At 39.1% G+C, this 13,525-nt stretch overlaps 1 protein-coding gene across 1 annotated transcript in view; it reads left to right on the top strand.

The window, feature by feature from the left end:
- Window positions 1-9,185, top strand: part of LOC117297642 (importin-13-like) — a 72,527-nt gene extending 63,342 nt beyond the window's left edge. The window contains exon 27 of the mRNA XM_033780780.1: window positions 8,141-9,185. Within this exon, the coding sequence (XP_033636671.1) occupies window positions 8,141-8,234 (94 nt within the window). The 3' untranslated portion in view covers window positions 8,235-9,185. The remainder of the gene's footprint in view (window positions 1-8,140) is intronic.
- Window positions 9,186-13,525: the final 4,340 nt, after the last annotated feature.

Here is a 13,525-nt window from a genome sequence, read left to right on the forward strand (position 1 = left end):
TTTCCGTCATTGATTGTATAATGAACTTTCACACACAAGTTGGTATTCAACTGACCCTGTTTTAATAAATGAAAATTCCCTGGGAAAGTCCATAATGAAGTGAATGTCCTGCAGTGTGCACAAACATGATTAACGTTAAAGAGTCCCTGTTGTACAAACTACAAAGTCGGTTTAGGTTGAATCAATACTTCCTCAGCTTCACTTTATAAATTTGCGTATCAGTTCATTTCCTTCATTGTGTAGTGAACTTTCACACAAATTGTGGTATTCATCAACTGGCCCTAGTGTTTTAAATTTAGTAAAAATGAAAATTCCCTGGGACAGTCCATAATGAAGTAGTCTTGAAGTCAAGACGGTAATTGTTAAGTGCGGTGTAGTTACAGTGCGGTGTAGCTACGGGGATGTTACTCACACCCTTGATCCCAGTGTACATGTATGTGTGTGTGTGAGTCAGTGGCAATCACCCGCCACGCGCTACCTACGACCGTTGCATAATTGCACTGACTGTTGCATGAATGACAGACAAACAGGCAGCGCCTAACGACTTGTCATCAAGTCTAAGAATGAAGTGAGTGTCCTGCAGTTTGCTCATGCATAGTTAACATTAACGAGTCGATGTAGTTCAAACTACAGGGACAATCCAATTTTGAAGTGAATGTCCTGCAGTGTGCACAAACATGGTCAACATTAAAGAGTCATTTTAATACAAACTACAAAGTCGGTTTAGGTTGAATCAATACTTCCTCAGCTTCACTTTATAAATTTGTGTATCAGTTCATTAATTCCTTCATTGTGTAGTGAACTTTCACACACAACTTGGTTTTCAACTATTCAACTGGCCCGGTTATTACATCAAGTAATAACAAAAACTACAAAGTTTGTTTGAGTTGAATCATTGTCTCTTAAAGTCTGATCTTCACTTTAATACTTTGTATATCTGTTCCAATTTAGAACCATTTGTTTTCCAAAGAGATTTAAGTTTAATTACTGCCCTGCAAAAAAAAAAAACTCATAAAATTATTAAAAGTTGTGTCTTTTATTAAAGTCACTTGGAAGTGGTATTTTTTCAAAATAAAGCTTTTGTCACTAATATATGTGTTTTGATGAGTTGAATGTGAATAAACAGTTAACTAAGGTTTAAAAAAAATCAGTTCTTATGTTATTTACAAATTTAAGAGTAGACCTTAACCCGAGAGGGCGCTGTTCGTGACGTCAATCGATGCAGACTTTGCCTGTACACACAATTGCAAAGTACATGTACGGACCAAGTCGTGAGTTTGTACGTTTTTTTTGTTTTTTCCGCCAATGCCGACCAGGTGTATTGCTGCTGAATGCAGAAAAACACTTTTTGAAATGTACCAACTCACAACTTGGACGTACATGTACTTTGCCCGTGTGTTTACTATACGCATTGCAGGCAAAGTCTGCCTTGAATGACGTCACAAAAGGGGTAGGTGGAGTCAGCCCCCCAAACAACTTTATATATTTTTTAAACATATAAGTCGTGACAAACAATTACTAAAAAAATTGTTTTATTGTTCGTAAGCATATACTCTTATGTTTGAAAGAAAAAAAAATCTATTTCCAGGTGACTTTAACCATTGCCAAATGCTTATTTGCAAGCTTGAGCAACACACCAACACAAGTGTATCTGTCTTAATACTTAAAATCGGTGATCTGTTATTGTCCCTTTTCTGTTTGTCAACATCACCCATTTGTTTTGTACCACTTTACCCAACCAGGGACTCTGATGTAATCTGTTGTTATTAGGTCCCCTGGTGTTATTAGGTCTCCAGTTTGACACCTGCACAACCCACCTCCAGCCCCCCCTCCCAGTCAAGAAAACAGAAAATACCCTACTGCGCCTTGAACACCCAGCAGGGTGGATATGTGCGCATTACAAGTCTTAATATTATTATTATTATTACTGTTTTCTTTTGTTATTAGGTCCCAGGTCTCTGTCCTTACTCTATGATTACATGTAGGTCCTGGTTTGATTGATACACAAACAACCCCCCCCCCCACCAACAAAAGTAGAAGAAGAAGATAAGATTGGGGTTAAATAAGAAAACAAAAGTATGAATGCTTGCAAGAGGAACATCCATTTCAGATTTTGTTGTTGTTTTTCAACCGAGAACCTGGACAGATGGGCTGTGTACAATTACTTTGTTAAAGTTATTTATCCGTTATTGTACCCCCAATGTTAATTGTGGAGCTTCGCTGCAGTATTACATGAAGAAGAACAAAAAAACAGTAAAAAAACACTGGATGACCTATATGGTGGTACGTTATCCACCAATCAAATGACAATGATCTCTATCTTGTCCTTGGTCTATGCTATAAGTATGAATAATTAAGTAATGTTCTAGTCATGATTTTGACTGTGAACATCATGAATGATAGTCTTGGTCCAAGACCTTCGCATGCAGCGCGCTGTATCACCCACTAGCTTTCGCATACATGTGTAAGTCTATTCTCGCTACCGAGTGCAGCGCATCGTATCGCCCGCAAGCTTTGTGTAAGTCTGATCTCGCTACCACGTGAAGGGCGCCGTATTGCCCGCTAGCTTTGTGAAAGTCTATTCTTGGTTTGATTTCCAGCTACCTACAAACAGTTGTCAACCGAAATGAAAACAAGAATAAAATCAAGAAATGAAATCGTGGGAGTGTCGTGGCCGAGCGGTTAAGAGCACCGAATTCAAACTCTGGTGTTTCTGATCAGCAGAGTGTGGGTTCGAATCCCCAGCCGTGACACTTGTGTCCTTTATCAAGACACATAACCATTGCTTCGTCCTTCGGATAAAGCCGTTGGTCCCATGTGTTGTGTAAACGCATGTGAAAGAACCCAGTGCACTTATCGAAAAGAGAAGGGGTTCGCCCCGGTGTTCCTGGCTGGATTGGCAGCATATTGCGCCATAGCACCTTGTAAACCATTACATGGTGCTTAAGGATTAGGTCTTATATCTCAAAAATTCGCCCCACTCCTTGCAGTAATAATACCTGGCGCTTTGTATCCTTTGGCAAAAGGCGCATTATGAATACGGTTATTATTATTATTAATAAAAGCACGCCCTAAGGATTAGGTCTTATATCTCAAAAATTCGCCCCACTCCTTGCAGTAATAATACCTGGCGCTTTGTATCCTTTGGCAAAAGGCGCATTATAAATACGGTTATTATTATTATTAATAAAAGCACGCCCTCTGTAAGGTTATCAACTTCTTTTACGCTACGAGTATGAGATAATGACGTCTTGGACCGAGACTACCTGAATGATGATTACAGGGGTTGCCCTGCCCATAGCTCCAGTCATAGTATACAAATATTCAGTGGCTCAGAGTGGAATGGGAGGAATATTATCGCAAGGTAAATTTTGGACTGTTCCATTTCACGAGGCGAAGTCGAGTGAAATGGAACAGTCCAAATTTTACCCAGCGATAATATTCCTTCCATTCCACGAATTAAAGCCACTCAATATTTGTTTTATATAACTGACATATATAGATCCTAGTCATTTGATGTATTTTAAAAGTATAACATTATGAAAAATCACACAAATTACTGACAACCAAAAATCATATAGCGCCGCGTAGCGGCAACAATGCACAAATCGGATCACAACCTTTTGCACAGGTGCTCCTTTGTTTTAGCAGCGGCGCGGCGGCGCTGTACTGCTTAAAAACATTGGGAACAAGGATGATCCTAACCAATGAAATGCTATTCCCATGGGCGAATAGGTCTTTTTGATCGCCGGTGGGGATTGGGGTAATAGTGAATGTCATGTGAAGTAAGTTCCACCAATCAAATGATAAGGATCTGTATGTTAGTTATATAACTGCTCTTATTGCTCGACTAGGACAAGCCTTTAACAATAATAAATAAGCTTTCACAAACTTGGACGAAGTAAACAAACCACAAAGTTAGTACCATAATACACAACAACAGAAAGCTGTGTTTTGTAAGTTGAGTAATACCTGGATTCATTGTATGCAGATGAAGCCAGTTTGGTCATGGAGGTAGAGGGTGCAGTTGTACCAAAGAGCCTTACACCATGGTATCATAGATCACATCCACCACAATGACCACAATCCTTTACAATATACCTGAACAACAAATAATAGATCTCATCTACCAAAATGACCACTAAGCTAAAGATACAATACCTCACCGAAGACCAGAGCTTTTGCAGCAGTGTATGCAGTAGAGTGTGTATACACCCCCCCCCCTGACTTCACCAATCCACCTGTCAACATTAATGAAACTTTAATGTCATGCTGAAGCAGTGCCCCCTCCCTCCCCACACCCCCTCGCAAATTGGTACCTGGATCCGTAAAATTTTTGCTATCAGTGCAAATAAAGTTGATAATGAAGACTATTATCAAAAAATTTTTACATTCAAATACAGAAGATCAAACAAAACATGTACAACTGTTTTGTATGATTAATTTCTTTTTTTTTTCTGACGAAATTTAAAGCACAACAGTTGAAACTAGTCGAAACGAAAGTCCAATTTCATAGAGCAGCTCAAGTACAAACATTTACTAGATACTGGTCTTTGGCAATTTGTGCTTTAAAGGCACTGGACACTATTGGTAATTACTCAAAATAATTGTTAGCATAAAATCTTACTTGGTAACAAGCAACGGAGAGCTGCTCAAGTAATGTAGTTTTCGAGAACGAAGTTATTTTCCACTAAAATATTTGACTTTGATTTTGAGACCTCAGAATTAGATTTTGGGGTCCTGAAGTCAAGCATCTGAAAGCACACAACTTCGTGTGACATGGGTGTTTTTTCTTCGACCAATTGAGCAAAATTTTTCATATTTTGTGCATATGCTGAGATACACCAAGTGAGAAGACTGGTCTTTGACAATTACCGAAGGTGTCCAGTGTCTTTAAGTCGGATCTGCACTGGACACTATTTTGTCAAAGACTAGCCTTCACAGTTGGTGTATCTCAACATATGCATAAAATAACAAACCCGTCAAAATTTAAGCTCAATTGGTCATCGAAGTTGAAAGAAAAAACACCCACGTCACACGAAGTTGTGTTCTTTCAGATGCTTGATTTCGAGACCTCAAATTCTAAATCTGAGGTCTTGAAATCAAAATTACTTCTTTCTCGAAATCTACATTACTTCAGAGGGAGCCGTTTTTCACAATGTTTTATACTATCAACCTCTCCCCATTACTCCTTACCAAGAAAGGTTTTATGCTAATATTTATTTTGAGTAATTACCAATAGTGTCCAGAAAATACATAGCTTGGAAAATTAAGTTGGACTTTAACTCATATTGTGTCAGGAGGGTATAGTGTGTCACAACATACATTGTATTTATCTTCAGTGTAATGTTGATTAATGTGTTATATTCTCAAGTGGTTTTTACTTCTTCTGGAGGGTCTGAATATCTTTTCGCTGAAAGTTCACTCAGAATAAATATGGATCTTGAGAGATCAACAACATTCTATTTATAGATTTTCTTGAATGTGAAGGATCTAAACAAGTATAGGACAGATTTGATTACATTGTTGTGCAGAGTATAATCATGTGGTGAATAACAAAGCCAGGGGTCGATTTCACAAGGAGTTAGGATAGTCCTATTATATATTAAAAACTTAAGGTAAGGCTAGTCCTAGAGTTAGGACGAGTAACTCATCCTAACTCGATAGAAGACTAGTCTTAACCCTTTGTGAAATCCACCCCAGGTATAAAGCAATACATGTACTTGCACTACAACCATACAACTCTTTTCAGAGAAGTCTGAGAAAAAATGGCGGGGTCTCGACTTTTCAAACAGTATACCTTGCTGTTCTCATCTTCATACACTTTCATGGAGCTGCTTAAGCAGAAAAGATTGCTTAACAATTGTCTTGTAAGCAGCTATGAGCAGGATACCAGTATAAACTGTACATGGGCCGTATCAGCCTGCCTTTTTGTGCGTAAGCAACTCTTTGAAATTGGACCCTGCTCTCAGAAATAACGCTTTTCCCCAAAAAGTTGATACATGGTTGTTCCTGCAAGTTTACTGCTATAGATTTGTTGTTATTCACATTATGTTAAACTTGATTCAACTCTCCATCTGTTGACAGCTGGTAAAAATAAGTAAAAAGGGCAGGCCTTATACTTGATGGTAAAAGTTTAAAATGTCCTCATAGGGTGCCTTTTATACCAAGGAGAGCGCCCTTGCCCTTCCAAAAGCGATGCTAACAGGGCTGAAATGGATTATGCCACCAAATTTTGCTAGAAAACTTGTCACAATTGAGGTGAGGTTTTTGAGGAGGTCTCTTTTTGTGATAAGCTAAGCTCTGAAAGGCAGGTTGTTCCATTGTTAGTGGGTACATTGTATGCAGATAGGTGTTGATATTCAGGATTGATGGGGGGGGGGGGTTCCTTTATCAATATGGTCACTTTGTATTGTGTGTTTTTTAGCATTGAGAAAGGAAATTTTCTCGTGACCTATGCAGGTATTGTATTGAGGATGTTTGCATGTTGCTGCTTGAAGAAATGAATTAAAAGAATTACTAAGCAATGTTTTGTTTTTCCCTCAGCTGGGTCTGACTGAGATCAGGGCCCAATTTCATAAAGCTGCTTAAGCACACAAAGTAGCTAAGCTAAGCTTGACAAAATTATGCTTACCAGATAAGAGTTACCAGCCAAACTGACCTGTCACACTTAAGTTCATGTACAATTTCTGCGGAGTATACTATGGTATAACATAGTTTTAAGCAATAACTATGAAACTGGGCTTTGATCCAAATGAGAATAGACAGTTTTTCTTGAAGAATGACAGCCCAATAATAGACTATTCATTGTTTTTAGGGCAAGGTTATTTTTGCCTATCAAAGGGGCAATAATATCGTCAGAGTTTTCACGAAGTAGCACTCTACGTGCTTAAGGATTTTTTTTACATTTTTATTTTTTTTACATTTCTGATGAGAATGCATGAAGACCTACAACTCCATGAAGTTTCAAAGCGCAGACAGCTTTACTTTTTAAATTAAGCTCATTAGTGTTTTCATTTTTTGCTCAAACGTGGAAATTTTGGTTTCACGAAGTAGCTACCGAACCCCTGTTTATAACCGTTGTAATGCATGTACACACTTGAGTCAAAACTTGGTAAAAACGTTTTCATGCTGACCTCGTTTCAAAAAGTAATACAAAATGCTGTGTTGTGGAAAACGCAAAAAGACGAAGTAGCACGGGTCTTCTCTCGTGTCTAGTTTCATAACTAATTATGCAAATGAGTTAAAATAAGATTAATTGTTAAGTTCAAGTCATCAAGTATCTACATTGAAATTTTTAAATGGAAATGCTTTGAAGTTTTGAAGGGAGGCGGGTTTCTAAAAAGTGTTCAGCTTCAGAGGCCGTTTTCTTGGATTGTAATATTTTTGCTGGTATAGCAGTGAGTGCTACTTCGTGAAAACGCTGACGATATGAAGGGCAGCATGAGGCAAATAGAAAAGGGCTGCCAAATATTTTAGCTGCTTGGCAAGGCTATTTTTTAGCCTTTGATAGGGCAACAGTATGAAGAGCAGCATGGGGCAAATAGATGGGGCACCAATATGCCAAATGTTTGGAAGGGAGAGGGAGACTTGGGTACACTTACCAGTGTGTGGAAAGACCCCCCCCCCCCCCATCCTACTGAAGCCCGGTTCATACTTCCTGTGAATGCGATATGAATGTTGACGTCACATATTCGCAACGAATAATTCACAGCAGTTGAGCTGTGTTCAACTCTCTTGGAAATATCGCTGGGAAAACAGAGTTGTGACGCCAAATTCACAACAAATTTACATCGCATTGGCAGGAAGTATGAGCCTAGCTTAAGGCTCTCTCCTCCTCCAACTAGGAACTATGGCCCACTCCCAAGTGTTGAATTCACACCAAGCTAAGAACCAAGGCCCACTTGTCACCCAACCAATACTTAAGGCCTCTCCTCACCATCTTATTACCAACGCCCACTCCTCGCCCAACTAAGAACTTAGGCTCACTCAATTAAGGACTAACCTTCTATCACACCCCACCATGGTCCCTTCCTAATGCCCCACTCCTCAGCAGGAGTCTGGCATCCCATATCAATAACCAACTTTTGTTTTTGAATTTTAAATTATAGTTGTTGATTTTGTTTTTTCTGCAAAACAGAAATCGTGTTAACAAGCGTCAAGTTCGTGATATGGTCACCGAGTTCAGTCTCATGTGTCGCGGTCTCCACGGGACGGAGTATGCCGAATATTGACTAAAATGCGCAAACTGGATCAAGAACAGCGAGTTTTCACCAGCGGATATCCTCGGTCAGTGAAATTTTTTACAAATCAACAAATAAACAGCTCTCAGCTTTTCTGGAGAGCATAAAGCGGGTCAAGACAAGACTGCTCCACACATGGTTTTATGGCTGGTAACCTTTCTGAAAAGCAACTTGTAAATTTGTAAACATTTTTACAAATAAAGAGTTCTCAGCTTTTCCGGAGAGTGTAAAGTGATTCAAGGCACGACTGCTTCACAGAAGTTTTCGAACAATCTTTTTAGAGGTGCTTTTTTTTTTTTTAAATCAAACAATATTGCTTAACAAGTTTCATGCTAAGCAAGAACAAAGCAGGGAACCAGGCAGAAGCAGTGCACTTGGTAATGGTTTTCTGGATGGTAACCTTTCTGAAAGGCAACTTTGTTTTGTTCTTAACTTAATTTTTCTTATGGTAAAAGTGCTTCTGAAAATTTTTACCCATGTTTTGGTTTTGAGTGAAAGGCTGTGTCTGAGTAGCTATTGCTACGGATAGATTCTTAATGTCATCATGCGTTGAGGTATAGGATGCCCTGCCCTTAGCAATACCCTTTGCAGTTGTAGTCTTAGCCAATTCGGATTCTGCCATAGATCAACCAAAAGTACAGTTTTGAGTTTTGAAATAAGAGATTTTCTTCTGTGATTTTCAACAACCCGAGATCAGCAACTTGGTCTTCTCTGCCAATCCCAAGATTTTTCTGTTCTTTAGTAAAATGTAGATGCTCTCATCTAATTTCTTGTCAAGTATTGTTTTTTTTGGGGGAAAGTCTTAATTTCTGACATATTGAGCGTTAAACCAGGTGCAGGGATCAGAAATTTCTGACTTTAATCCGAAGTCACATTTTTGGCTGCTTGGCTAAGAAACAAAAAATGCTGTAACCATTTTGGATTACATGACACTACATGCAACACAGTAAAAGTTTTCGCATTCTGTATTCGCATCGTCCGTGGATTGTAGCATTCAGGTCTGTAACTTAATAGTACAGTATTTAGAAATGTTTGGGGTGTTATAAAACAAATATTGACTGCTTTTTCTTGTGCAATGGCTAAAACTATGACTCCCTCGGTGATCCCCGGAGCCTTCTATTTTCTCTCGGCTTCGCCTTGGGAAAATAAAACGCTGCGGAGTCATAGTTTAACCATATGTGTAGCACTCAAAGCAGTCAATATTTGTATACTAACCCCTGGGGGACTGTTCCTAAATCTCCTTTGGGTTTATAAGCTCCTGGGGTTATCAAAAGGTGGAAATGCCATAATTTCAAGAAACTTTTCAATATCTGGATTCATATTCCATTTTTTGTTTGGTAATTATGACTCTCAACCCTTTTCTAACAATGAACTCATCCAATAGTGATCAAGTCAAATAAACTTAAAACCTTAAAATGTACATTCTTTTTAAGCCTTCGAGAAAGACTCTGCTAGGGTCGAAACGTCACGCCGCTAACTATTTTTTGCCTCTTTTTAAATGTCAAACTTAAACACTGTTAAAATTTAAAAAAACATGGTTGCAGGACAAAGACAAGAGGTCTTGAGGCTGGTGCTTATATTATAGCTGGTGACTATAAACTTATTCTGTAATGACTTGAGCAAGGAAACTAGACTGCATAATGACCATGTGAATTGGATGTACTGTATGAAGGCTGTGTATGTGTGAAACAAGTGATGTGGCGTACGGCTTTGGCTTGATTACCATTCATTACCATATGTCTATACGTCAACACTGCCAATGTATCCATCAGCCACAGCCAAACAATATGCACAGATTTTGCCTTCTGAAACACCCCTTCCCCTCTCCCCATCTTAAAGATACACCCAGTACACATTTTCTTAGAGCTGTTTATAGAACCGAAAATATTGTGTAATCAATTTCTGCTGTAAAAAAAAAACAGGTGAAAAACCAGTCCTAAACTTTTGGGCCTAAGCAATCTAAAAAGGTTTGTTTATGATGAGGGTTGAAGATTCAGTTTGCCTTTTTGTTATTTACGTCCCCAATGTTAAAAAAGAGCTTAAAAAATCCATGAGCTCTCTTTGTCAACGAGTGTAAAGTCCGCCCAAATTATACTACCTTGGCACCCCCTGAAATCCATAGAATCTTCCAGTTAGCCTTGAAAGTTTGATTATACTCGGGAGATACCACTTTGGAATCTAGGTGTCTTGAAATAGATTTTAACTTTTATCCACATCTGTTGTGTAAATATTTTGCAAAAAAATTATTTAAACTAATCTCTTTCTTAGATAATGGGGAAATCTCTGCAAACAAAAACAGAGCGGGTGGGTTTGTTGTATAAACAACGATTATAGCTGTTTGCCAACACAATCAAATATTTTTGTGTTCCTTGCAAAAAAAATGTCCTTTCTCGATAAATCCATATACCGGTGTAGCTGCCAATTTCTTGTATGTATCCTGTATTGGTCGTATACTGATACTTCAAAACTGTCTTAAACTAATTTCATCTTCAACTTCAAGGGTGTGCACATCATTTGTAAAATTGAAAATATTAATCTTCACAGATTTGCACATTATATACACAGTATAAAGATGGTCATAGTGGAAAACTCCCTTGAAATACTTTTGCATGAAATGCTTTAGTTTTTAAAGAAACATTTACAACAATTAGTTTTTATCTAAAAAAAAATTGGTTTCAAAGCAGTAAAATAAAATCTCATTTCCTTGTGCTTTAAAGACACTTGACACTATTGGTAATTACTCAGAATAGTTGTTAGCTTGAAAACTTACTTGGTAACAAGCAAGATCATATAAAACATTGTGAGAAACGGCTCCCTCTGAAGTAACAAAGTGTTTGAGAAAGAGGTAATTTCTCACTCAAATATTAAAAGACCTCCGGCCTGAAGTATTTTAATAGGCATTTGAAATCACACAAATTTGTGTGACAAGGGTGTTTTTTGTTTATTTTAATGTCTTGCAACTTTGATGACCAGTTTTGCCAAAATGTTCACAGAGTTGTTTATTTGATGCCAAACATGTCCAGTGTCTTTAACTTCAACATTTCTTATTTCATGTATGTGTAGAGTCACATCAAGTGCGGATACTGGTCTTTTACAACTACAAATGTTGTCCATATGCTTTTAGTCATAGTGGCTGTACTGAGATTGCCTTTGATATTAAAAAAGAATTATATTTGATTGAAATAGCATTTAACCAATGAAATAATACCCCATGAAATGAAGTCATACATACATAGTTTATTTATTGGTTACCACACATTTTACTTAACTAACTTACCATTCATTTGTCATTAGTTAATCACAAGATTTATTCAACAGCTAAGGCCAGGTCCAAACAGCAACTTGGGCTGCAGCTATGGCTAGATCAGTGCGTCTGCCTATTTTTCAACACCGCCAGCAGACGCGCTGATCTAGCCGCAGCTTTAGCCAAAGTTGCCATTTTGGACAAGACCTAAGTACATGTTCATTATGACATCACATTTGCAACTCTCTCACTGGGTATTCCAATTTGAAGCTCATAATACATAGATTTAATTAAATGCATGCCTACATGTACATGTACAAAAAAAAAGATGATGCAATTTACAGAGGGATAACAAACATAAATGAACCCTGTTTTCACAAACACTGCCAAGTTACCTACATGTATTGGCACAACACAAACTCACATTAACCACACTATGTTTAAACTACTAATTCCTAAGGTTTACAATTTCAATTTCATAACAGTTCTCAGGCGACATATTCATTTCCTAAGATGGACAATGACAAATGTTGAGAAACTAATTTGATTAAAGGATAGACCCAAGGTCTACCTGGGCCCTCCTTACATCTATCCCAGGCCTACCATGGGTTGTCCCCCATGTTTACAGTAGGATCAACCTAGTTCTACCTTGGTTTACCCCTGGTCCACCCTGGGTTCATCCTGGGACGAGCCACCTTGGGTTTTTAAACGTGGTTCATGCCCTCCTTACATCTACCCTGGGTCTACTTTGGGTTTACCCCACGTTCACCCTAGGATCAACCTGGGTCTACCTTGGTTTACCCCTGGTCCACCCTGGGTCCAAACTGGGCCCTCCTAGGTCCACCCTAGGTCTACCTTGGGTGTTTCTTGGTTTAAACCTTTGTCCAATCTTGGTCCTCTCCGTTGGTACCCATGGTCCCTCCCTGCCCTTGGTTCATCCAGGGCCCTCGCTAAGTTCACCCTATGTTTACCCTGGGCCCCCCCAGGTCCACTCAGGTTCCACTCTGGGTTGCTCAGACTGGATTCTAACTGTGGCTACCCTGGGCCCTCTATATGTCCACTCTAGATTCACACAGGGTTCTCCCTTTGTTTACCCTGGGCCCCCCTAGGTCCACTCAGGTTCCACTCTTGGTTGTTCAGACTGGATTCTAACTGTGACTACCCTGGGCCCTCTATATGTCCACTCTAGATTCACACAGGGTTCTCCCTTTGTTTACCCTGGGCCCCCCCCCCCCCCCAGGTCCACTCAGGTTCCACTCTGGGTTGCTCAGACTGGATTCTAACTGTGACTACCCTGGGCCCTCTATATATGTCCACTCTAGATTCACACAGGGTTCTCCCTTTGTTTACCCCGGGCCTTCTCCAGTTCCATCCTGGGTTCACACTGGGTTCTCCCTGGTTTACGCATTGCTGTTACTACTCGAGGTCCACCCTATACCCATACGTGTTCCACCTTAGGTCTATCCTTATTCCACCTTAGGTCTATCCTTGTTCCACCTTAGGTCTATCCTTGTTTCACACTGGGTTTACCCTTGGTTCACCCTGAATCTTTACTTTGGATCCATTTTGGGATGCTCAGTTCACCTCGCCCTTGGTCGACTAGAAGCCGTCTTGAGATATCGTGAACACACGTTCATATGACACTATTGGGTTTGGGTAAATATGTCTATATACACCCAAACCAAACAGTGCACTTATAATAGGGAGGTTTACATGTAGCTGCGAGCAAATACGTAAACGTGAACGTCAGAAAATGTTGTAAGAACTTCACGCTTTAAGCATACGTGAAGTAACCATATCTCACGTAAGTTCATCTGTGCAGATGACATACTGAGCATGAAATAAGCCCAAAGTGGTGACACCACCTAGAAACGAAACAATTTTCTGACGCTCACGTTCACGTTGTTGCTTACGTAACGTGCAGCTAAACTTCCCTATTATAATGTCCACCATTTTACCTCAAAAAAGGCTAATGGATCCACTTGCACCTTTTTAAATGTGAATTTTTTTAAGTTATTTAATTTCAATCTAATATCAG

This window comes from Asterias rubens, chromosome 12 (assembly GCF_902459465.1).
Source record: "Asterias rubens chromosome 12, eAstRub1.3, whole genome shotgun sequence".
NCBI lineage: Eukaryota > Metazoa > Echinodermata > Asteroidea > Forcipulatida > Asteriidae > Asterias > Asterias rubens.